This window comes from Prionailurus viverrinus, chromosome A2 (genome assembly GCF_022837055.1).
Source record: "Prionailurus viverrinus isolate Anna chromosome A2, UM_Priviv_1.0, whole genome shotgun sequence".
Classification (NCBI taxonomy): Eukaryota; Metazoa; Chordata; class Mammalia; order Carnivora; family Felidae; genus Prionailurus; species Prionailurus viverrinus.
Window position 1 is genome coordinate 131600535 of NC_062562.1, and position 26066 is coordinate 131626600.

Genomic DNA, 26066 nt, shown 5'->3' on the forward strand with positions numbered 1-26066 from the left:
TAATGCATGCTATTTCCATTGGATTTGTTATTCTACGCATTAGTTTCTGCTTTCCTGTACACAAATACTTAACTAAATTGAGATTTTCTAAATTGCTTTTTCCTGAATTGCTGACTTTTATAACTTTCAGCCTTACTCGCATTTTTATTTTCTACCTATGTATGTATGTTAGTCCCATGACTATTGAGTGCCATCTGCTATATCTGTTGTTTCATTAATGTTTCCTCTGTCTTTAGCTTATGAATAAAGATGAAACACTCTGCCCTGACCTCTTCGCTACCATTCTTGACATTTTAAACCAATTAGACAAAAATACAGCTTGTTATTATGACTCTTTGCCTAATAGATAAGCTGATCTTGTATTCTTACAACTATGGTTTTTATCCAAGCCTATTTTGTAATGAAAATTTCATCTGATTTCATCAGATAAGTTTGAGAAGTTCAAACACATAGCATCTGTTACATTCTCTTCATCCCTTTATTCTATAAATCCATGAATAAAATCTGAATAAATATCTACCCAGCATGAGATTTTTTTTTTAGAAAAATAAAACCACAAAGCAGGTAGGCTTTGATTTACACATCTTTGTGAAGCTTTGTATGGATTGTCTGTTAATATTATATTTTTTTGTCCAAAAGTGAGTTAAAATATATGCTACAACTAATCAGATACCAAGCTTTACAAAGGAAGAAGGAAGAAAGAAGGAAAGAAAAACTATTTTTCTTTATGGACCTCTGCTTTCTGTTGATTTCATGTGCATGAGATTTTTCTCATTTTAATATTATCAAATCTAGACGAGCTTCATAAACTGGAAAAATGGACAGGAGGACTCATTCTTTTTCTTTTGAATTCTCTCCTCTTCCTAGACTTGATCATTTTAAAATGAGAAAAGTCTTATACACATGAAATCAACAGAAAGCAGAGGTGGGGCAACAAATGGTTTAAGTAGCTGCCTCTGGAGGAATGTCTGGAAAGGAGTTTTAAAAAGAGTTTGTTCTGTGCACAAAAGGCAGCTCTTAAAGAAATGAACCTGGGGAAAAATTAAAGGAGTTGTATGGGGCCTGCAAGACCAGGGATACCAAGAATACTCCAGAGTCTTTGTCTCTCTCATTGTGCTTGTAGACTGTATGGATATACTAGTCCCGTGCCCTCACGCTAAGGGAGGGGCTCCAGAACAAAACAGCCTGGGTTTAGTTACTTGCCCTTAAAGTGATTTTTCTTACTGTCCTGACTATCCCGTGCTGGCTTGAACATACCAAAGAGTAAATTATACTCTCCTAAGAAGAATCAATTTTTATCACTTCTAGTGTTTATACTGAGGTTTTGCCATTCACGGTCAATTGATAAAACTGAAATTTGGCCAAAGTAAATGTTAGATAGCTTAGCATCACTCTGGTTTAGACTCACAAGTCTTTTGTACTTGTGCTGAGCCAAACCAAGGAGATACTAAGTTGAGTAAGATTTTTCTTTAGCCAAATTTGGGTTATATCATCACAAGCTTGAGAAATACGAGCCAGAATGGTGACTTTTAATGAGCACTAATGGGTCTTGTGCACTGAAAACAGGAACAGGCAGAGAAGGTCCATGATTGGCTTAATGGACCAGTAGTGATAGGGATCTTTATCAAGAGCTTTATTTGCTGGGTTTTTGTTTTTGCTGCTAATAGTGTTGTTGACATAGGGTTATGAAATGTGTTTTTTGTTTTGTATTCAGTCAAACAATGCATGTTTGTAAAAGTTCAGTTTCCTTTTCCGATACCTCTTTTATTTGACTTGTACTGTCCATTTCATTTTTGATGTAAAGTTCACTTAAATTCAAAAAGCAATAATTAAAATGTTCTGATACATCAGCCTTCGCCCTTTTATTTCTCTTGCTTTTATCTGTCTACTTGCTACCACCATAAAACTGTGACCTTCATAACCCTAAAAAGTTTTGGGGCACCTGGGTGGCTCAGTTGGTTAAGCATCAGTTAAGCGACTCTTGATTTCAGCTCACGTCATGATCTCATGGCTCAGGAGTTCGAGCCCTGTGGGATTCGATCTTGGATTTCTGCCCCTCCCCCATTCATGCACACACACATACTCTCTCAAAATAAAATAAACTTTAGGGGGAAAAAAATTAAAAAGTTTGTTTTGTATTTGCTGTATATGCCTGAAGTGTTGAGCAAGATCTTTTCATTCCGTATGTCAGAACTCCAGCAGAGTCCAGTGCTGTAACTTCTGGAATCTCCAGTAAGCCTCCCAGTCCCTGGAAAGTACTTCGTCAGGACTCATAGAGTCCTTTGGTACATGTACAGCTCAGTATTTGGACAGAGATGCAAAGAATCCTAGTAGAGTATTTCAGGTTTCTTCAGCTCCTCTTCAGCTCTCCTCTCTAGTACCTTGTCCCACAAGGTACACTCGCTTTTTAGTATCCTGACTCCGGTCTTTTTTTTTTTTTTTTCCTTCGTCCAGTGAGATAGCTCTGCATCTTATTTGGGTTTAACTTCACTATGTTGCAATTTGGAAAATACCACCCAGCATAAAACTGGCAGTGTATTATTTTTTTCTTTTACAGATCACAACCCTGTACTGTCTATTATCCAATGTCTGAAAACATAAAATATATGAAGCCACTTATTTTATAGGGGGAGGGTAGGTGGGATATACATGATTCCATCATGGCTGAAACCAGTTCATTGAGTTTATTTTTATCATGGTAATTTCTTAATTTTTTTTCTTCAAGTGAATTAGTAGTTCTAGATGTTTGGTGATACATTTCCAGAAATGCCACATGGAATCAATTAAGCTTCTAGATATGAGCTCATTTTGATGCTATTCTGTAAATATTCATAGATTCAGCAATAAACTTTATAAACTTTACTATTTTGAGCTCCATGATATTAGAGAAGCTGGGAGTAGTATGCCAATTATAAGAACAGCATAAAGACTTTCTTTTAACTTCAAGAAGTTTTCATAACCCTTCAAAAGACAAAGCAGGCAAACAGTTGACAAAGATGATGGGTAACAAACAGTGGAAATTGAAGTTGGCTGGATAACAATCATATCCAGCATTTAATGACCCATGAACAATTTGAGCTCTTTACATAAATTATCTGATTTAATCATATAAACAATTTTGTGATGTGATATTTCCATTTTTAGCTCAAAAATGAGAAAATTGATGATTAAAGAAGTTAAATAAAATATTGAGTACTAGTGAGAGCCAGAGTTCAAGTCCAGGTCTGCTCAGTGTTTCAGAGTCTGAGCTTTTAACTCTACAGTAGTAGAAACGGCTGCATGATAGAAATGGGAATCCTAATTACAGGTAAGATTTTGTAAGAGGCAAAAAGCAAAGAGAAATAAAATGACCTCAAGGAAAAATGGTGTGTGGAACCACCCTGATTGGAACAGATGCTACCAAAACATATTTGAGTTGAAGAACAAGATAATTGTGTATGAAAACATTGTTTAAGAAAGTTTTTCTGGCAGCAAAAAAGGCTGAATATGATTAAAAAAAGGATTGAGATCAGGGAGACCTCTAGGAGACTTATTTATAGTAATCCCATAATGACTGATTAAAAACTAGACTCTGGGTGATCATATTGTGAATGGTGGAGAGAAGTAATACAAAGATAGTTCAAGTGAAAAATGGATCAGAACTTGATTACAGACTAAACTGAGAAGTACAAAAAGGAGCAAGTCAAAAATGCTACCACATTTTTGTTCGGGAGGTGGGGGGCCGGGGGTGGGGGGGCGGCAGTCGGGGGAAAGAGGGCGAGGACAGGAGTTGACTAATAAAAACAGGAGGAAAGCCAGGATAGGGAAGGATAATGAGACCCAGTTGACCTTGAGGTTCCTGCATAGCTATCCAAATGGAGTGTTCTGTTAGCATTTAACAGTATAGACTCGGAGTTTTGATACAAGGACAGAAATGTAGAAATGTGAAATATCAGAATTCATATACTCCCTTTGTGCTTCTACTGCAGATTCCTCCCATCTAGACTAAAACATTTTTCATTAACTAACTGTGCATTTATTAAAGATAATATCAAATATCTGTTTCTGTTTTACAGAAAGAAATTCTGGAACAACAGCAGCAAGAAAGAAATGATAACAATTTTCATGGTATTTGTATGTTTTGCAATGAGGAGTTTTTCGGGAACAGGTTTGCCTTTGTGCATTTCTTTAAATATTATTGTTTTTCATCTGAAAACTCATCAAAACACCCATAATGCTTATGTAATTTAAGTTCTGTAGGTTGGCTCAGGACCCTTTCCTATATTACCAGTAATTTTTTTCTAATATGCCTAATATCAACCATGGAGTATAGTGGCTCTAAGCAGAAAAGAGGAGTAACTTTAAAATTTTTTTTCTTTTACTTTCTTCCAACTTTTTAGTCTCCAGTACAGTGAAATATTTGTTTTAGGTGTAGAATATAGTAATTCATCACCCATATACAACACCCAGTGCTCATCACAAGTGCCCTCCTTAATACCCATTATTCATTTAACCTATCCACTGCCCATCTCCCCCTCCAGTAACCATCAGTGTGTTCTCTACAGTTAAGAGTCTATTTCTTGATTTGCCTCTCTTTTTTTTTTTTTAATGCCAAAAATAAATTTGTGTTTAATGTTGTAGGACTTTTTAAATTGGCTGACAGGCAAGACCATGTACAATGAACTACTACAGACACACCCTTCTATATTGTTAACCCTAAACCTTTAGCAGTTTTTGATGTTTTCACTTTTGGATATTAGAAATGATAAAAATCTAGGGGCACCTGGATGGCTCACTCAATTAAGCATCTGACTTTTGGTTTCAGCTCAGGTCATGGTCCCAAGGTTTGTGAGATGCAGCCCTCATCAAGCTCTTTGCTGACGGCACAGAGGCTGCTTAGGATTCTCTCTCTCCCTCTCTCTCTCTGCCCTTCCCTGCTCATGCTCACTCTGTCCTCTCTCAAAACAAATAAATAAACTTTAAAAAAAAAACAAAAAACTTTTTAATGATAAAGATCTAAAAAAAAAAAACACCCAAAAACAAAAACTGGGGTATTGTTAATTCCTTAGCACAAACTGGCATTCTATAATTCATTTCTAACATTAACTGCCCAGAGTTAGGATCAGACTCTGCAGGTTTAAGGGCATCCATCATTCCCAACAAGACTGCCTCTACTTTAGACACCAGCCACAAGTTCAGTTGACCAACTGGCTAAAAATTCAGATTCTCGCCAGTAATTTGCATAGTTCAGTAATTTACCGGAATGACTCACAAACCTCAGAAAGTGGTATACTTAGGATTGCAGTTTTGTTATAAAGGAACAGCCAAGTGACGAGATCAGGAACAGCCAAATGAAGAAATGTATAGGGCAAAATCTGGTAGGGTCCTGAACTCAGAATTTCTATGCCCTTTCCTCAAGAAATCAAGACACATCACCCACCCAGCTCATCAAGGTATTCACCAACCAGGAATCTTCACTGAGCTTTGGTGCCCAGAGTTTTTAATGAGGCTTCATTTTATAAGCTTGATTGATTCAGTCATTGAGTTTAATCTTTACATTGCTCCCATCTCCAGTCTCCAGACCCCTTCTGTCTCTAGAGGTCTGACTGGCTCAGAATCTCAATCTTTTAATCACATTGTTAGTCTTTCTGTTGACCAGCCCCCATTCTGAAGCTAGCTAGGGACCTATGGTAAGTTGCCTCCTTAGCATAACAAAGATAATAGTAAGTTTCTGGGGTTTTAGAAGCTCTATGCCAGGAATCAAGGACAAAGGCCAGACAGATTTCTCATTATACAACAGTTAATATTTACAGAAGTACATCATTTTCTAAACTTTTTTAATGTTTAAATATTTATTTTGAGAGGGAGAGAGAGAGAGTCCCAAGCACACTCTGTGCTGCTGGTGCCAGAGCACAACACAGGCTTGACGTGGGCTCTGCGGGCTTGAACTCATGAAAACGTGAGATCATGACCTCAGCTGAAATCACGAGTCCATCACTCAAATGACTGAGCCACCCAGGTGCCCCTACAAATGTACATCATTTTTTTTAACATTAAAAAATAATTTTTTTATGTTTATTTTTGAGAGAGAGAGAGTGTTGTGTGTGAACAGGAAGAGCAGAAAAAGGGAGACACAGAATCCCAAGCAGGCTCCAGGCACTGAGCTGTCAACACAGAGCCCGATGTGGGGCTCAAACTCACAAAGTTATGTGGAAAAGGAAAATTTTATGTAAATTTATCTAAGTTTTACATAGCAAAAATGCTTATGTGTAAAAATATGTTATTCTATTGAGCATTATTGTCTGGAAAACACTGAAAAGGAGAGGATAGGTACACAGATAAAGTACTTGCTAGAATTCAGAAAATGTTTTGATTGAAACACTGATGTTAGAACACCACTAATGAAGATTTGATTCTTATATAGGTCAGTTGGCATAGAGAAAAATCTGTGCCAAAAGGGACTGTGAAATACTCCACCAAATACTAGTTTTATTCAAAGTTATCAATAGTTAAGCACTTAGACAAACAGAGCATATTAACAATGAGATTAATAAATGTGACCCTACATAGTTAAAAAAAAACACAACATTTTCATAGGGATGGATGCTTTATTTCATTTTCTTTTTTTTTTTTATTTCATTTTCTAAAGGAAAAAAAATAATAATCCTAGAAACAATTATTTTGGGTCAGCTAAGTGTCTAAATAAAGTAGATAAAATAAACTGTATAATGTATCAGTATGCATAGTCTATCAATGGTTTGTGTATTAATGAGTTCCCCAAAACTGTCACCTTTATTTTATGAACTAAAGTTGTGATAAAGGGAGTGCTTGGCTGGCTCAGTTGGAAGAGCATGTGACTCTTGATCTCAGTGTCGTGAGTTCAAGCCCCATGTTGGATGTAGACATCACATACAAACATACATAAAAATAAAGTTGTGATAATGGCCCAATAGAATAACATTTTTACACATAAGCATTTTTGCTATCTAAAACTTAGATAAATTTACATAAAATTTTCCTTTTCCACATAAACTATTCAACAGCCTGGTGACTGTGTATTCAGTGTGTCAAAACCCTTGCATATAATTGATGTGTGAATGGTGGGTTCCAGATCTCTGTCCAATAGTGAGTTAAATGTCTCTGATTCCAGGACATGCATAGCAGGACATACTTCCCTTTGGCAGTTGTCTCTTCCTCCTCCCATGATAAGTTGGAAAAGTCAGCAAAGCACGTTTTTTTTCACTTAAAGGAGAGAAAACTAATTCATACATAGAGTATATTCCTGTCCACTGGCAAATAATGGAACAAATTTGGACTCACTTTACAAAGAATTCATGTGATTATATGTGTACTTAAATACTTTATAACATATCACTGTTTCATACCCCAAAAGTGTTGTAGTGTTTAACCTTTGCATGTACTTCTGATTAGTGTTATCATTTTGAAAATGCTATTCCTGATCTGATTTTTTACTAGATGATCTATAAATAGTATAAATTGCTCATATTTCTTCCTAGATCTGTTCTTTTGAACCACATGGCCAGAGAACATGCTTTCAACATTGGCTTGCCAGACAACATTGTAAACTGCAATGAATTTCTGTGCACATTACAGAAAAAGCTTGACAAGTAAGTATTTTTTTTTCCATGAAACATATCCTGCAGTTATTTTAATTTTCAATTCTGTTGGGAATTTTTTTAAATGTCTGTTGGGAATTTTTAAAAATTAATTTAAAAGAGGTAATTAACAAAATGGAATTTTCTCATTTCTCATGTTGGAAAAGTTCACGTTTTGCATCACAGTGTTGTTCATTTTGTCTAGATCATATTGCCTTTTACCATTTTTTAAATAAAAGTATCATATATACCAAACAATGTACATACCATAAAAAAGTATATAGGGTAGAAGAGTATTCTCTCCATCCAACCAAAGAAATAAAACATTATAAATTTCCTTGAATCTTTATATGTATCTCCTCATTAGTATCTCCCCATTTTTTAATTTTGTATTCATAATTCTTTTGCTTTACAGTATAAGTTTTCACATATTTAGTAAATATATTGTCAAATTGTATGTTATTCAGCTTTATATCAGACATAACGTACTATATCCATTCTTTTACCTTTTAGTATGTATTCACATTTATATATCATAACACTCCACTTTTCCTAAGGTCATATTCTGGTGACCATGGGTATCTACAGCTTAGCTTGTTAAAGTAAGGAAGAAATTCTCTGGGTCACTAAAATGGCTTTCAAAAATCTATCTACTTTTCTTTCTAGAACAGGGCCCAATATTTTTCTCTCACAACCTAGGTTTTTTTGGTTTTTGGGTTCTGTTTTCAAGTAAAATCTCAGCCCACAATATTTGAAGCAATAACATTAAGAAAAATGTATTAATTGACACAGATCTGTTATTAAAAGTTCTCAATTCAAATTCTGGTACCAGCACTCCACTACAACAAGTCTTTTCACTCATATTAAATGATCCTTCATTTATAAAATAATACTAGATGTATTTTCTAGCAAGATTAGCATAATGAATATCCCTAGTTAGTTTATTTATCCCATAAACTATAGTTATTTCTGTGACACAAGAAATGGTTAAAAGGGTGTTTAGTAGTGATGACACAAGAATTCAAAATTTGAACTGATTTCAGTCATTTGAGAGTTTTCATGTGCAAGGAAGATTAGACATAACCTGTGTGACTCCAAGAAACAGAACTCTAACTAGACTGCTAGGGAGAAGTTACAGGCCATATGAACTATCATACGTAGGATGAGGAAGATATTTTATTAGGAATCTGTTCATTTTCAGTAGAAAATGAATGACAGCAGAGAGGGCAAGTAACTTGACCAAGTCCCATAGTTAAATATGTACTGGAAGTAGGAATTAACCCTTGCATGGGCTAATTTGTTGTACTCAATGGAGGCAGCCAATGCTAGTTATCAATCAGCATAATTATTTGAAGAACATGCCTGTGTTTTCATTTTTAGAAGAGATCATTTGATTAGAAAACACAAATAATTTTTGGATCTTAGCTATCTTTGTCACGGTTTGAACTGCATAGCCAAGTTGGCTGACTTAGCCAACTACAAAATAAACCACGCACGCATCCCACAAAGTCAAAGGAATAAAGTGAGAGGGTTCCAACAAGGATGTCATATCCCAGTTGAAGATTCTTTGTGACCTAAAATGAATAATCATAAGACTTAATAATAAAGGGCTATTGCAGCAACTGTCCAAGAGACTTGTGTAATCTGTCAATGTTTGTGCATTTCTTTTAGCTTGCAGTGCTTATACTGTGAGAAGACCTTCAGGGACAAAAATACGCTTAAAGATCATATGAGGAAAAAACAGCATCGGAGGATCAATCCTAAGAACAGAGAATATGACCGATTTTATGTCATCAATTATTTGGTAAGCCTTTCTCTTCATAATTTAAAATTTGCATTTCCATGAACAAATATCTTTCCAAGAGCTGTCTAATATTTAAACAAGCAATTAGTAGAAAGGTCAAAATGCAATCAAGGGACACTTTCAAGCAGTGATTAGCTTTAAAATGGTTAGTTTATAAATCGCAACTTGATTTGGTTTGTCTTTGATTTGCCAGAATTTTACACAGTAAAAATGTCATGCCTGTAGGATTCATAGTGATCTTGAACAAAAAAAGTAATAATAGATATAAGGTACTTGGATATCCACGTATTCTCTCCCATTTGTGATATTATCTATTACCTTGAGTCCAGAGACTATATTCTCTACAAAAAACATCTCTTGACAGCTGGATGTGCTAGGTGTGCTATGCTAGATAACCCTTTAAAAAAAAACAATCTTTTACTCTTTCCTCTTTCCCCTTTAGAAAAATCTTCCCTTCCCCATAAAGAAAAAAAAGTATCATCCTCCTTGGCCAGCATATCTTTGATGGAAATTTTAGAGAAACCAAATCATTTCACTAGGCAAGACGACTTTCATTTGTTTGGCTAATAGAACGTAATAATGGAGTTATCATGTCGAGGATTTTAAATATATTAAAAGCTTTCCTTCCTTAGAAACCTCAAAACCACTTGCTGACCTTTTTGGTTAAGAGAACATATTCAGCTGGTGCAGCACGCGTCACTGGGGGGGGGGGGGTATTTGGAAATGTGAGAGGGGATTCTGAATGACACAGTGACTGGGAGTGCTAGCGCCCTGCCCTAGTCTGCTGAATTTGGGGGGGGGGGGGTGCGCTGTACATTACAAAGGAGAGGATCCACTCGTTTAAAGAAAGGAGTTAAGGAACTCTCTGCTGGAATTAGAAGAGAGCTAGAGAGTTCTCTTTCCAACATGTTTCTTAGGCAAATGGAAATTATTTTTTTCCTTGCAATAGGAAATTAGAATCAAGCTCAGTAGCCACAGAAGGCATAACTGATTATAATCAACCATTTTATCTGTTGGGCAGAAACAAGCATATCCTGAAATATGGTGGAACTCTCTGCTGGAGGGTGGAATTTTTGTCTGTTCTAACTAAACCTTATAGCGTTAAAGTAAAATTCCCCGTGAGAAGCAAGTTTGACATGTGTTTGAAGATTGACTCCGAGAGTTTGCCATGATCTGCTACAAATGTTTTACAACTAGCTAAAGGCAAAGGCACCCTCTGAGTCCTTCAATCTTCTCTAGAAATCAGTCATTCATTCCTAGAACAAACGCTGCTTCAGGGCCAGCCCAGTCCAATGGGGAGTAGACCTCAGTGTTAGCCCTAAGAAATACCACCTATTGCAGAAAGCTGTGGAAGCAATTTAACAGTACTTCCTTCCGGGGATCTTTTAAAATGATATTCAAGACCTTGGGACTAGCGGAACATTATATAGCTGGAGGTATTTACCTTTTAGAGGAGACTTCAAAAGGACTGCTCACTCAAATTCTGCTGGCACTTTTAGAAAAGTATGATACTTTATTCTCTGGGCATCAAGTAGTGTGTCTGTCAAAACTGAAATTATCTACAAGGACCAGCTGTCTCTAGATGAGCATGCTAGATTTTACTGCCCACTGACTGCCCAGATGTCATGTGGCATGAATCATAGCCTAAGAGAAGTGTTTCAAGGGAATATAAAGACTTTAATAATATATAAAATGAAAATTAAATCACTTTAGAAAAATGGTGATAAATAGCAGTAATTTTTTTTCTTTTAACTAGCAACATTTGAGTACTTGATATGTGCCAGGCACCATCTTGGGTATTTATATTAAGCCATTTACTCTTAAGCATATCCCTATGTCACAGGTTTTATCTTTATCACCATTTTATAGATTAGGAGATTAGGCACAGGTCTTTTTCCAAGGTCACATAGTTAGAACAGAATACTTAACCTCTCTGTATATCCATTTTATAATTTTTCCTCAATGTTTACAGTTGAAATAATACTAGTACCTACCTCTTACTTTGTTGGTTGAGTTTTTGGTCAAGTAATGGTGATGAACTCATAATGATCACCTTCTTGCCTGTTCTCTTTTGTACCAAACTAGAAAGTGATTCAAGGTCAAAGAAAAGCTGACCTCAATAGGCTCCTCAAGGGCTCTGACCCACAACCTTAGCCTTCTTAGCCCTATATGCTTTCCCACTGAGGTAAATAGCCCACAATAATAAGAATGATTTAAAAAAATAAAACCTAGGGGCGCCTGGTGGCTCAGTCTGAAGCCTCTGACTTGGGTTCAGGTCATGATCTCATGGTTTGTGAGTTCAAGCCCTCTGCTGACAGCTCAGAGCCTGGAGCCTGCTTCAGTTTCTATGTCTCCCTTTCTCTCTGCCCCTGCCCTGCTTGCTCTCTGTCTCTCTCAAAAATAAACATACATTAAAAAAATTTTTTTTACACAAAACCTAAAATATGTTATGATTAACTGTAGCATTTTGGAATGATGTAAACTTAACTCAGGAAAGGATTGAAGAAGGGGCGCCTGGGTGGCTCAGTAGGTTAAGCATCCGACTTCAGCTCAGGCCATGATCTCACCATTTGTGAGTTCAAGCCCCGCATCAGGCTGTGTACTGACAGCTCAGAGCCTGGAGCCTGCTTCGGATTCTGTGTCTTCCTCTCTCTCTGCCCCTCCCACACTCACACTCTCTCTCTCTCTCAAAAAAGCAAATAAATAATTTTTTTAAAATTAAAAAAAAAAATGACTGAAGAAGCTAATAAAGTCTCGAAAGATGTGGAAGTGTCCTAACATAGAGAATTGCTTACCAGAAGTATCAACCTTAATAATATCCTGAGTATTGTAGTAAATAAAAGGCATCATAACAAATAGAACGAGTATATAAACAACTGTTCCCAATATTAATAATGTGTAGTTAGAGAAAAATGAGGCCCAGAGATTTCTCAGCATCCTTTTAGTTTTCTTTTAGACCCCATTACTGAGAATATTTAATATTTCATAAAAATATTTAATATGAAGAATGAATTCTTCTAAGAGTTTAAGCAATGAATAATGACGTTGCTTTATTTTCAAAGATGGGAAAAACAATACTGAGAGACATTCACTGTGTATTCCTCTGAGGGAAGAGGCTTACATGACTGAGAAAAGTGGGCCAAAAAGAGAAGAACTATTGTTATTAGTCGTCAGGGTCTGCATACCCATTTCTCACATCCTCTTCCCTGTAAGAGTCACTTTAACTGGCTTTATACATTCTACAAACATTTGAGTGCCTTCCAGGTACCAGACACTGGTGGAAGAGGAAGAAAAATATTACGGACAAGGTGGTTAATTTAAGTCCCTACTCCCAGAGAGTTAAAGGTTGGTATGAGAGACAGGCGTGTAAGCACGTAATTTCAGCACCTCGGAATGGGGTGTATGAAGTTAATGCTTGGACCTCTCCTGTAGCACATTAATGCAGTAATTGAGTCATGGGCCCACAGAGTTGCTCACCTCCGCTCCAAACAGAATCTCCAGGCCAGCAGTGCTGGCAGCATCCAGGATATTCCTGGCAAGATGCCCTCTGATAGTCATCAAAGGTGAGAGAGCTAAGGACAGAGGCTGGTTTTGGCTCTCCTCTGAGCTCAGCGAATTGACAGATACATTTTTCTTCCTTAGGTGAGATGATTTCCATGTTTAATAATTCATATCAGTTTTTGAATAATAACAGACTTGCAAATACATAAAAAGTCCCTATGCATATTCTGGATTACCTACTTACGGGTTCTTTCTTTGTTTTCTCACAAACAAAAGGGCTCAATGGCTAGGGGGGATGGCCAAGGGGACAATTTCACAGGCAGTTTCACATTCAGATTCCCCTGCCTCAGAGGGAAACGAACTGTGTACATCATCATTGAGCCTTCAGCTGCCTATTCCTAAGGTACTCCTGTTTCAAGTCCTGAATTTTCCTAAAGGAAACTGTTTTTGCTGTGGCTTTATCATTTTTTGATTTCTATTTTTTTATTCTTAAAATATACAGAGCCATTTGTAACAGAATTGTGCTCTTAACCTGTTTTCATAGTTTTGGTATAGTTCTCTCTACTGAAATTATTAACATTTAAGACACCTCTTTCTCTGTTTATGATGGGTTTTTTTGTGTAAGTACATAGAAGTTTGTGTGTGGAGCGGTGGGGGTGCTGGGTGAAGAGGATTTTTTTTTTTGTTTTTCTTGTCCACCCTCTCATTGATCATAAACCATCTGATGCAGGAGGTTGAGGGGGTGTTCTGAACATCTTTACTGACATGCCTTCCAAACTTTGTTTTTTTTTTAATTCTTTGCTTTCTTAACATGATTCATTAGCAGGCACAGAATCTTAATTAGGGAGTTCTGTGCTCTGTTTTGTTTTTTTTTCTTCTTTTTGGGTCTTATTCCTATAATAAACTATATATATTCGACTGTACATGGCAGAGCATTCTAGGAAAGTGTGGGCCAATGTCACCTGCAAATCACTTGTTACCTACTACACTAATGATCACGGAGTTCCATTTTCCTCTCAAATGGTAAACAGTTAGTGCTGTATTGCCTAGAAAAATTCCTACGTGTTCTACCAAATACTGAGAAAATTGCACAATAATGCTTTGAGTTTGGAAGTTTGATACTGAAAGATATTTTATGTCTCTTTGGCCAAAACATTTATTGATCAACAACATTTGCCCATATCACTGAAAATGGTAATAGATGGCCCTTCCTTGAATTAATATCTTGCAGCAATGACCTTAAAGTACAAGTCCGGAGAGACCAAGTAATCCATGAAAGATTTAATTCATCACCAAAAATTCCAACTAACAAAGATCCCATTGGCAGTTTTGAGGCCATTCTTGGTGTCCATAATGAGGTTCAGACATTTCGTGACAACTCTGGGAAATACATTATAGACTCCAAATTAAATATCTCTAATGACATTATGGTAAATCTCTGCATGTCTGAGTTTATGCATCATTTAGCTGATAGATAATGACAGCTTCAAAACCTCTCATTAAGTTGATGAATGATAGATTTTCTTTTTTCCTAAATCATAATGGACCTTATAGTTCTTTGTTTTTGGTTAAATTAATACCTTTTTAGAGAAAAAAAATATTCATAACTGAGAGTAAATTTTGGTTATTTTTTTCCAAAGGAGGAATATCTATCAAGGATGTCTGTATTTATGGCAGGTCAGGTCAATCTTGACTGTAACCATAGTTTAGCTGCTTGAAAAGGTGTCCATTATTGTTCCTACATCCCTCTTTAATGTACTCTCTGCTTTTGCATGGCATAGTGGGAAAATTGGATGGAGAGAGAAGAAAAGACAAGAGAATGACTCAAGAATAGAAAAGAGAAATGATTGGGCCAAAAGAAATGATTTCTACTCAACGCTCCATAAAGTTTTGCTGAAACTATGACTCAATTTGCCAGACACAGCCCTAAATGGGTAGAGCTTCTCCATGAACTGTGAGAAATAAAAGAGATTTGAGTAGATACTTGAGTACTTACTGTTGCCTGGTACCATGTATTTATATCCAGGCATTCTTTGTTTTATTGCACTTTGCAGACAGGCATTTTTTACAGATTGAAGATTTGTGGCCACTTTGTTTTGAGCAAGTCTATCAGCACCATTTTTTCAACAGCATTTGCTCACTTCATGTCTTGGGGTCACATTTTGGTAATTCTCAGAGTACTTAAGTAAGGTATGTACATTATTTTTTTAGATAAAATGCTTGCACACATAAAATACTACAGTATAATATAAACATAACTTTTATATGCACTAGGAAACCAAATGTTCATTTGACTTGCCTTATATTGATGGTCTGGAACCAAACCTACAATATTTCTGAGGTATACCCACATTAACTAATTTATTTAATCACCTTACAAAAACCTTTTGAGATAGAATCTAAATTGGCATTGAATTGTTAGATTTTTTTCAGTTATAATTTAATTTAAAAAATACTTTCTAGTACTTACTGTATGCCTGGGTCTGGAAATGTAACAGTGAACAAAGTCCATGTCCTCATGGGCATTCTGGTGGAAAAAACGAATAGCGAATAAGAAAACAAATACATAACACAAACTTGATTTCAGGTAGTGATCAATGCTTTAACAAAAATAAAAAACATAATAGGGGAATAAAAAGTAACTTGGAGAAGGGGTGTAGTTTTAACAGAGTAGTCAGAAAAAGAGATGGTAACATTTAAGCAGATGCCAGAATGACTGAACCCTGCAGTTATGTGAGAGAGCAGCGTTCAGACAGAGAATACAACACGTACAGGACCTGGGTAAAGGTGAACCTGCTGTGTTCAAGCAAAAAGACTGATATGTCTGGAGCAAACTGAGCCAGAGAAAAAGTGGTGGGCCCTAAGGGATGGAGAAGGAGCCAGGGCAGAACATGGAGATCTTACAAGCCATGGTAAGGCCTCTGAATTTTGTCCTCCATGTGGTTAAGAAGCCATGGGAGGGTTTATACAAACAGGGAAGTGTCCTTTAGAAAGATCACTGTGCTGCTGTTTGAAAAATAGACTGTAGGGGACCTCAAGGAGAAACAGTCCAGCTAGGACAGTGTTTCAGGGTCCCCATCCAGAGATATTTTTGGATTTCTAAAAAGATCCCCAAGAGATTCTAATGTACATCCAGGGTTAAGAAATGTTGGTTTACATTTAAGAGAAAGGAATTTGATTGAAAAAATACTGCTGCTTCTCCAAAAAGAAAAACATTAAAAATGTTTTAGGATACATCCTTCCTTGTCACCGAAATAACTGTTTTAATAAATCCTACGTGTATTGATTTAAGACCACCGAGTATGAGTTTCTGTGGGGGTTTTTTTATGGTTGTTGTTTTTTTTAAGTTCTGTGTCTATTTTCTCTCTCCTTTCTCCTCTTCACCCCACTTCTTCCAGCTCTCTAATCCTTCTGTTCTTCCCACAAAGGAACTTGGAAAATCATGGGAGGAAGTTCAGTTGGAAGATGATCGGGAGTTGCTAGACCATCAGGAAGAGTAAGACTTGTTACTGCTGCTAATTAATTGTGGTTGTTTTAAGAGTAGGAAAACATTTCTTCAGTTGGTTTAAAACGATCATTCTGAAGAGAGAATAGAAATAAAAAAGACTTTCTTTTTAAGCCATCCATCCTTCCATGTAGTAGTGCAAAAACTTGAATTCAAAGTAACTTAAGCATAAAAATCATTAAAGCGACTGTTACTCTAACTAAATAGTTTTTTGCCTTTAAAACTGTTAATTGGACACACAGGTAAAATATAGTACAGATAAAAATACCTTCTATTGGTGTTTTGCTCACTTGGTTGGTGCCCAGACCTTGAAGTGATATGATTAGAGAATATAATGGAAGTGAAGTTAACCTTGTTCCATGTTCATCCCATTGAGTCACTGAAAACTCGAGTCACTGGAAACTCACAGCTCCCTTCCTTGGAGTTACAGCCTTGAGACATGTGTTTTTCAACCTAAAAGGATTCCCTGTTACTCATCCGCTTTTCCTTCAAAGCCGTTTGGCCTTTTTTTCTCTCCTGGAATTTCAGTTTTCCAGGCTCAGGAATGAGAAGAAGTTGGCAGTATCTCCAAAAATAAATGCAGGGGGTGGTGGGTCAACAGGAATGGTAGGTAATATGGGTCCTGTATGATTTTTAACTTCTCTGTCTACCACCAGATTTAACACTTGTCCCATTTGAATGATCAGCATTTCTCACATGAAGGATGTACGATTTGCTTTTTAAAACACACCGATTGTCATGCAGAGACATACTCCCAGCCTTACACTTCACAGCATGTGTACATAGTGGTTGTGGCTAATGAGAGAGAGCATCGCATCTCTGATAGGCCTCCTTTGCAAATTAAACCTGGCTGTGTCAGAAAGACATTATCCTGATTCTGCAGTGAAATAGCTGCTCAGAAGAGAAGCAGATAGAAGAAAATGGAGCAGCACCTGTTCGCTATTTATATTAATTTCATGGTGCTGCTCTGAATTTCAAAAGCTGTATCAAAAAGTCATAATATGATGTGACAATCTTTACAGCGATGTCAGAGTTGAAAGAGATTGGCAGGGTTTCCTAGGGAGGAGAAAGTAATACCAAGTGACTGTGTGAGGGGAATCTCCGTATTTACTATTTTCTTTTTTAACACAGCGACTGGTCTGATTGGGAAGAGCGCCCTGACTCTGCTGTCTGCCTATTTTGTGAAAAGCAAGCAGAAACAATTGAGAAATTATGTGTCCACATGGAGGTAAGATGCTTATATTCGTCTGAATTTTGTTTTCTTCTGGCAGGGTGGCTGATAGCAGTAGCAGTCTTATCAGCTTCTATGTTTAATTTCTGTCATCCTGTTCCTAAAAATGCGATAAGCAAAACGAGAGACCGCCAAATCCGTCAAGGAGAACCAGAATTCAGGACAGTTGAGTACAGGGCACTGGACCTATGTGAAAGGTCAGCATAGGAGTTCGCAGACTATTCGTGCTGTCCTTCCTCTCAGATCTTTGTAGATAATTCTCATTTAGAATGCAGGACCTGTATCCATGATTAACAGTGCTCAAGATATAGACAGGTTCTAAGTCTTTTTCCACTGCTTCCTGTGCTGGTAAGGAGAGCAGAAGGGAGAAGGTTGCCCTTCACAAAGCCCTTGATGAAATGGGGGACACCCGCAGAGAGGGTGCATGGTGTGGCTGTGCAGCCCCTTCAGTTACAACAATTTGGAGGGAAGAAATGTGAGGGCGTTTCCAGCCTGTGTGTTCTTTTCTGGATGCCATTTTTATGTTACAATTAAGCTTGAAGGTAATAATTCTAAACCTTTTTTTCATGCCAGTGTATCTGAGAGACGACACACTCCCAACACCTCTGATCCTAAGCTGCACAATGGGGGTGGGAAGGGGGACATCTAATGATTCAGGACGGTAGCGCAGCTTGGGGGTAGAGGGGTGATTATAATAGAAAAATATTGCCGGATGATTCTCATATGCTCTCCCTACCCTCCCCCGGCCGTCTCTGCCAACCGTGACGCAGAGCATCCTGTTTCACCCACTCTCCCCACTCTCATTCAGACGCACTGTTCTCAATTCCGTAAAGTAAGAACTTAGAAAGTATTCAAAAGGCCACAAGCGTTTACCCTATGAAAGCAGAGAGTAATTTTCTCTGAAACAGGTTGCTGATAGTATTGTGTGTATAGTTTCTAGCATTTAAAATTAATTCATAATATCCTAAAATCTTTGAACTGAAGGAAGTCTCAGCCCCCCACCCTGTGTAGGAATTCCCTTTGCAACACCCTTGACCCGTGTCCACGGCCTCTGCTCAGTCACTTTCGGAGATAAAGAGTCAATGGTGTTCCTAATCATCCTGCCTCTGATGTGACACTAAATGCCTTCACAGGGAGTTAGATGGTCTTTATTCTCTGTAAGCTTTTAAGTTCAAACATTTACCCAGATGGACGATTGCAGGAGTGGAACAGAATAAAATAAGTCTGCATTGTAAAAATCAAAAGAAATGTAATTTGTGGGAAGATGTGAGTGAAGAGAAATTTGCATTAAGCAGTGTACTTGACAGCATAAAATGAAAAGCAGATTTGCAAAATCACCTATCTGCTTGTGTAGCAAAGGACCTATATCCATAATTCGAGTCCAGGCACACAGTATGGTAAGTAGGGCCACATCTTACTAGAGACTGGGGACACTTTTGTCAGACTGCAGAATGCATACATAGTAAATTGTGAAAACTGTAGATACAAACTGTGAATAATTAAAATGTTTTAGCTGATTGGCATGACTTGTTTGGACTGTGCTTTAAAAAGTAGTTGGATGTGGGGAGGGAAACAGTTACATTTCGACTACTTCAGAAGCAGAAGATGATGAACTGAGACTGAGTTTCAGCAGTGTTCAAACTCCTATGAATAAGCTGTCTGTTTATAACTTCAGCCTGAAAGATTAAATAATTTATATACTCACAGATATTCATTCCTTTTTTTAGGAAGCACACGATTTTGATCTCCTCAAAATAAAGTCAGAACTTGGTAAGTTTGATTCAGAAGTTGTTTTCCATGATGCTGCATTTTTATACACTATTCTGTAAACGATGCCTGCGTTCAGTAGTCGTGATTGGGGAGTACACAGCCAAATTGTGTCTCTCCACAGATGGTCTCAGCAGGACTGCCTGAAGCAGTGATTCACAACCATTTTGAACTGTAACGTTCAAATATGGTTTTTGGTTTCATATGGTCTTCCTTCTTTCCTACATATATGAATATGCTTCAAATAAAACACAAGTTAATGGTTAGTATCTTTCATAAAGTGGAAGGGGCTGATGGGAAGACCATGGATTTTGAAGTCAGAGCTCAGATTCCAGCCCCAGCCCTTAATGGCTGTGTGACATAAGGCCTCAGGTCAACAGACTGTTACAGGGAGTGGAGAATGTATACAAAACACCTACTGCACTGTTTGACAGTGTAGCTAGATTATTTACCATAGACAGATGTACCCAATTGCATCATTCTCAGTGTCAGTGTGATAGAAAGATTAGGGGCATAAAGATGTAAATTACTGACTTGCTAATGGCTCAAAGATTAGAAAGTTTACCTCCCACACCTCAGCTCACTGACTATTTTCCTAGACTCTGGAAAGTGTCACATTACTTTGCTGTCCTTACAGATATGTATGTATGTCAAATCCTACCTCAACCACTTACAAACTGTGTAGCTGTGGACAGTTTCCTAACACATAATGTGGACATGGTAGTACTACCTATGTAGTAGAATTTTTCAAGAATTAAATGTATTAATTAATTAATACATGGGAAATGATTAGAACAGTGCTTAGCACATAAGCCCTATATAAGTATTGGCTGTTGTTATTTGGTATCTATTATTATGCTTTACAATTGTATTGCCTCTTCAGGTTGGGTAATAAAGGGAAGTGGCTCTTTTGCAAAAATGGGTCTGACCAGTTGTCTAGTGATTCTGTAAACTGTCATTTTCAGGATTGAATTTCTATCAGCAAGTAAAATTGGTCAATTTCATTCGAAGGCATATTCACCAATGTAGATGTTATAGTTGCCATGTGAAATTCAAGTCCAAAGCAGAGTTAAGGACTCACATGGAAGAGACTAAACATACATCACTGCTTCCTGAAAGAAAGATATGGGATCAACCAGAGTGAGTAATTCTTTGCTCAGTATCCTTAATGTCCTATGTTTTCAGTACTTCTTTGCTCCATAACCCTTATTTGTTCCTTTATTCAGTTAAATAAGAGAGAAATGTATGTTTACTGTAAAAAGTAAAAATTTTCAAAAACCTTATTTTTAAGGGGCGCCTGGGTGGCTCAGTCAGTTAAGAGTCTGACTTCAGCTCAGGTCATGATCTTGTGGTCTGTGAGTTCGAGCCCCGCATCAAGCTCTGTGCTAACAGCTCAGTCTGGAGCCTGTTTCAGATTCTGTGTCTCCCTTTCCCTCTGCCCTTCTCCCACTCGCACTCTGTCTCTCTCTTTCAAAAATAAATAAACATTAAAAAATATGTATTTTAAACCTGATTTTTAAAGTAATCCCCCTTTTATAAATGTAACCAACTATTTCAGATTTTGTGGTATGAAGATAGATAAAGATGTAGATATAGAAGTATCAGTTTTTAAAATTATGTTAACAGAATATTGTAAGCATTTTTCCATACCAATATACATCTATTGCATCATTTTTTAGGGTTGCCAAATATCCCATTCACTAGATCTACCTAATTTGTTAGATAGTGAGATTACTTCTTGCATTTTTTTCTTATAAATAGTAACACAATGACTATCCATACGCCTGCATTTTTGCACACTGATCTAATTTTTCATTTAGATAAGCTCCTAGAAATAACATTACTGTGTCAAAGAACATCCAACTATTAGGGCTTTGGGTATATACTTTGCATCTCAGTACTTTATAAATGTTAAGCAGTTGGCCCACAGATCTATACCTCTGTAGGTGGTATCAGACTGCCAGGTATCCTTTGCCAGTTCAGCCTTCTGGGCTGGTCCTCATATCAGTCTGGACAACCTCAGCTGAGGGAACCTCTGAGAGGTTATAGGGTTCTAGCTACCTGGAGGTTCCTCTCAGAGAATGTTAAATCTGCACCACCACCCCCTCCCCACTCCACCCCTGCCCCCAAAAACAAGCTGAAAAGCGCTAGATTTTCATCTTTAAAAAATCCTAGATTTGTGAAAGACAAAGTCAGTTCTGGATTGACCTGAGACCCTGTTCCTATAATTCTCATTAAGTAAGTTGAAATCTTTAGAGATACACCAGAGCTAACTCCTAAATGTGTCCAGAAAAGGAACCAGAATAATAGACTTAAAATTCTGTAGATGTTTGATTTTTGTTCACCTAGAATGAAGGAACCAGTAATGATTAGGTTGGGAAGGACACACACACACACACACACACACACACACACTCTCTCTCTCTCTCTCTCTCTCTCAAGGGATTGTTTTCATCAGATATGTGAAGGATTAATGTACAAAAGAGTAGCCATATTTGAATTTTGCTAACCTCTAGGGAGGAACTGGGACTTAGAGTAAAAATGAAAGGGTTGTCATTTTTAGCCTTATCTGTGGAGATATTCCTAGCAACTAGAGCTGCTCGGTTCTAGAGTAAGCTGCCTTTTCAGGTAGTGAGTTTCTGTGGAATATGAAGCACAGGCCAAATGGGCAGCTAGCAAGGATACTAGCAAGAATGATGTCATCCAGTAGAGGTCGAAGTAAAAGTAATTCACAAGTTATTTCCCCATACCACCTTTGCAAAATGCTGTTGAAACTGTTGACAAAGAAACCTGGCAGAATTATAGTAACGTGTATGTTCATTTGCCTAGAAACTTTTCTGGATTTACTCAACATGTCTTTGGTTGTTTTCAGGTATTATTTTCCAACCTATGAAAACGATATTCTACTATGTACACTGTCTGACAGTGAAAGTGACCTGACAGCTCAGGAACAAAATGGAAATATCACCATCATCAGCGAAGATACATCTAAACTGCATGCTTTGAAACAAACCAGTATTTTGAACCAGTTGCTACTACATGAGGGCTTGAAAAACTAGAAGAAAATGCCACAGAAGCAACTTATCATGTTTTTCACTTATGAGACAGACTCAGAAAAATTGTTTAAATTTGAACATCAGCAAAAGATTAGACCCTGGTGAAATAAAATTTTTCAAAAGTACTTTTTAAAAAATAAAGTGAGGACTTTTTGTATTTTTGGCTATAACGTTTTACTATGTAATCATTATAAATGATCTCATTTCATTAGACTAGGTTATCTATAATAAGGAGGACATGTGGGGTGCCTAGTTGGCTCAGTTGGTGGAGCATGTGACTCTTGATCGCAAGGTCATGAGTTTGAGCCCCATGTTGGATGCAGAGATTACTTTAAAAAAAAATTTTTTTTAATAAGGAAGACATGCAAATCACAAATGAAGTGTTCAAATTATTGATAAAGTTTTTTTTACTCTATCACCCATTCTCCTGCAGACTGGTAGATGTAAGAAGTTCCAGTAAATTTGTGTTCAAAATTATTTTTTGTCAAGGATAATTTATAAGAAGTACTATCCCTGTTGTATCACACCAGGCATGTAATATCCATGTACCAGTTTTAGGGATGTGAGAATTGACAGTCCACTCAGATGTTGTCAGCCAGTGGATTCTTAGAAAGTTCCCCATCGGTCTTTCATCTAACCAGTTTAGTATTCATTGGTAATTGTTACTTATTATTTTTTGTAATGGCTGCAAAATGATGATTTTTCTAATTCTATCATTTCTTTTACAGTGGGTTCTTTACACAGCATGTGTGCTATGGAGCACTGGAGTTTTAAGTTCTAGTTTTCAATTGTTAGTACCAGTCTGTGTAGGCAGTACCCAAAAACTAATCTTGAAGTAATATAGACTGTCCAGAGTCTCAAGCCTAATCTCCTGCCATATGATCCAAAATTGACTGGATTTGTAAGTTATATAGGCTCTGACCATGGCTTTAGATTTCCAAGCCTCCAGCTTTGCAGACACCTGTACAAGGCTTTTATTAAAAACCAAGCAGAGAAATGCAAGCCCTTATTATAATGGAAAATGCCTAATTAAAGACGCAATTGATCTAAATTGAGTTTATGTTTATTTATTTACTTTGAGAGAGACTGAGTGAGTGGGTGAGGTGCAGAGAGGAGAAAGAATCCCAAGCAAGCCCCGCACCATCAGCGCAGAGCCCTACACAGGGCTCGAACCCATGAACCATGAGATCATGACCTGAGCCAAAACCAAGAGTCAGACGCTTAATCGACTGAGCAACGCAGATGCCCATGATTTAAATTGTTTTAAAATCAAAGATTAATAAGACAGTTAGTCTGTGCCTAGAACCTTATGTCTCTAGGAATCAGATTTGTTCAGGAAATCAGAGAATGTCTAGAGTGTTTCTAGAATATGTTTTAATCTTAGAACAAGCGCAATGAAAGAACAAAATTAAGAATAATTTGCGTGTGAAGGAGAAAGCTCTTTTGGAGATAAAGTTGAGGTCTTAGAGAACAGATCAGATGGATATATAAGGAAAAATGAAATTGAAGGACAGGTAAAAGGGAAAAGATGATGTACTTAGGTTTAATTCATATAAGAGGTTATTTTTTTTAATGACTAAGATGTTTTGGAGGGTACTTTTTTTTTTTTAGCTCAGAAATAATAACTTGGTCCCAAAAAAATCAAACAACAATAGAAGCAAAATCTCAGCCAACTGTGCTGACTCTCAGAGGGAACAAGATGATAGACCACTATTGGCAAAGTACTCTCTTAGAGCTACACAGAGAAGAGACTCTTTGGCAAGAACCATTGAAATCTCCTTCTTAAAAACTGAGACACTAAAGCCAAGTGTACCCTGAAAGGTTGGACAGTTCAAAAGGAAAGGATCAGTTAGGTGGAAGTAAACTATTCAAGGGAATACTGAATGGGTTTCCAGATGTCACTAAAATTATAAATAGGGATACCAGTGCTCCCTAGGCCCAGAGGGAACACACCTGACAAGTTTTGAGAATTAAGACTCTTAAGTAAAGCCAACCAGACAGAAGAAACGTATCAGAGAGCTAGGCAGAACAGTGATAAATGAATCTGAGCCTGGATTGGCTGTTAGCCTAATGAGAAAATACATGCCGATTATCAAACTCTGAAAGGTGAGAGTGAGGGGCCAAGGTTTTTTTAAACAATGGTTGCTTTTGGCAAACCAGAACCTAGTGATTTATCTCTCAAAACAGAAGACCCCATTAAACAAAATCTAGAATGGAATGTCAGGTTAAGTGCATGTCCAGGACAGAAAGGAAAGAAAAAAAAAAAAGAAAAAAGAAAGAAGAAAGAAAGAAAGAAAGAAAGAAAGAAAGAAAAGGAAAAAGAGGCATCAAATTCTACAAATATTAGGCCTATATTAGAGAAGGAGTATTAAGGAAGAAAATGAATTGACTTAAGAGGTAAGTTATATTGTGACAAACCCAGCTCTTCCTCCTTGAAAGGTATAGAGGGGAAATCAAGTGCCAGGATATACCCACTACTGCTGACAAAGGCAGAAGGGAGGGAAATACTCTTGGAGGCCTGGACCAATCAAAAGCAAGGGATGGACGGCTGAGGGCTCCGCAGCGGTATCTGTCTTCACCAGTGCAGTTTTTCTGGTAGTCCAGTTGCCCCCAGTATTCATTCTCCCTTTCTTAAATAATAAGTTTAGTTGGGTGTATGGCTTCCTAGAATGAAGACTACATTTCCTAGCCTCTCTTGCAGCTCAGGATACTTGTGTGTCTACATTGTGGTAAATGAGATGTAAACAGAAAAGTCAACTGCGACAGCTTCTAATAGTCTGCCTTAAGATGCTAGACATGGCACCCTCTGCTTTCCTTTCATCCTTTCCTGCTCCTGTTGCCGAAGATGTCTGCATACAGGACAGACTGGTCAAATCATGCATTTGACACTGTTGGGAGCAGCAGTGTCAAAGGAATCCCTGACTGGAAGCTACACCAGCCCGGGAACACTGACCTAGACATTTATGTGAATGAAATAAATGTCTACCTTCCCATTGTTATTTGGGGGGTTTTGTCATTGACAGCTGAATCTAGAGTGTCAGCTGCAGAAATGTCCATAGCAGCTTTAGTTCAGGAATCTGCTGAGGATATTTCCCAGTTGAAACAATGGGATGAAGAGGAAACTACCCTTACAAGACAGGCGTTCTAGGCATGTCATTCCACAACAAAGACCCAACAGCAGGAGCCAGTGTGGAAAGCATGTGGTTATTTAAAGCCCACATCTCATGGATCAGGTGGGAGATGTTGGAGATGAAGGGCTCAAAAGGGAAATGAAAAGTTAAAAAGTTCTTAAGATGCAAGATGGGAAAGAAAGACCTCTCCAGGCAGACTCTCGATAGGGCTTGCCATCACTGCATATTTCTAAACTTTGCAAGAATGCAAATATCACAGGGAAGAGAAATTCTCTGCCCTCTTAGGGTTCTTCAGCTGGTTCTACAAACTAATAAGACAAATTCATATGAGAAAAAAATACAAAGTTATTTGATATTAAAAGTTTTACACAGTGAGGGGACTCCCTAGAAAGAAAAAAGAAACAAGAAATAGCTAAGCTTGGGTGCTCTTGTACCATTTAAACAAAAGAGAGAAGTGTCAAGACAAATGAAAAAGA

General features: G+C 37.4%; 1 protein-coding gene across 3 annotated transcripts in view; it reads left to right on the forward strand.

Moving 5' to 3' along the window:
- ZNF277 (zinc finger protein 277) overlaps window positions 1-23514 on the forward strand; it is a 118280-nt gene extending 94766 nt beyond the window's left edge. For all 3 annotated transcript variants that reach the window (XM_047849252.1, XM_047849253.1, XM_047849254.1), the window contains 8 exons: window positions 4056-4147; window positions 7497-7607; window positions 9267-9399; window positions 16329-16396; window positions 17537-17633; window positions 19364-19406; window positions 20369-20543; window positions 22276-23514. In XM_047849252.1, the coding sequence (XP_047705208.1) occupies window positions 4056-4147; window positions 7497-7607; window positions 9267-9399; window positions 16329-16396; window positions 17537-17633; window positions 19364-19406; window positions 20369-20543; window positions 22276-22462 (906 nt within the window). In that variant the 3' untranslated portion in view covers window positions 22463-23514. The remainder of the gene's footprint in view (window positions 1-4055; window positions 4148-7496; window positions 7608-9266; window positions 9400-16328; window positions 16397-17536; window positions 17634-19363; window positions 19407-20368; window positions 20544-22275) is intronic.
- Window positions 23515-26066: the final 2552 nt, after the last annotated feature.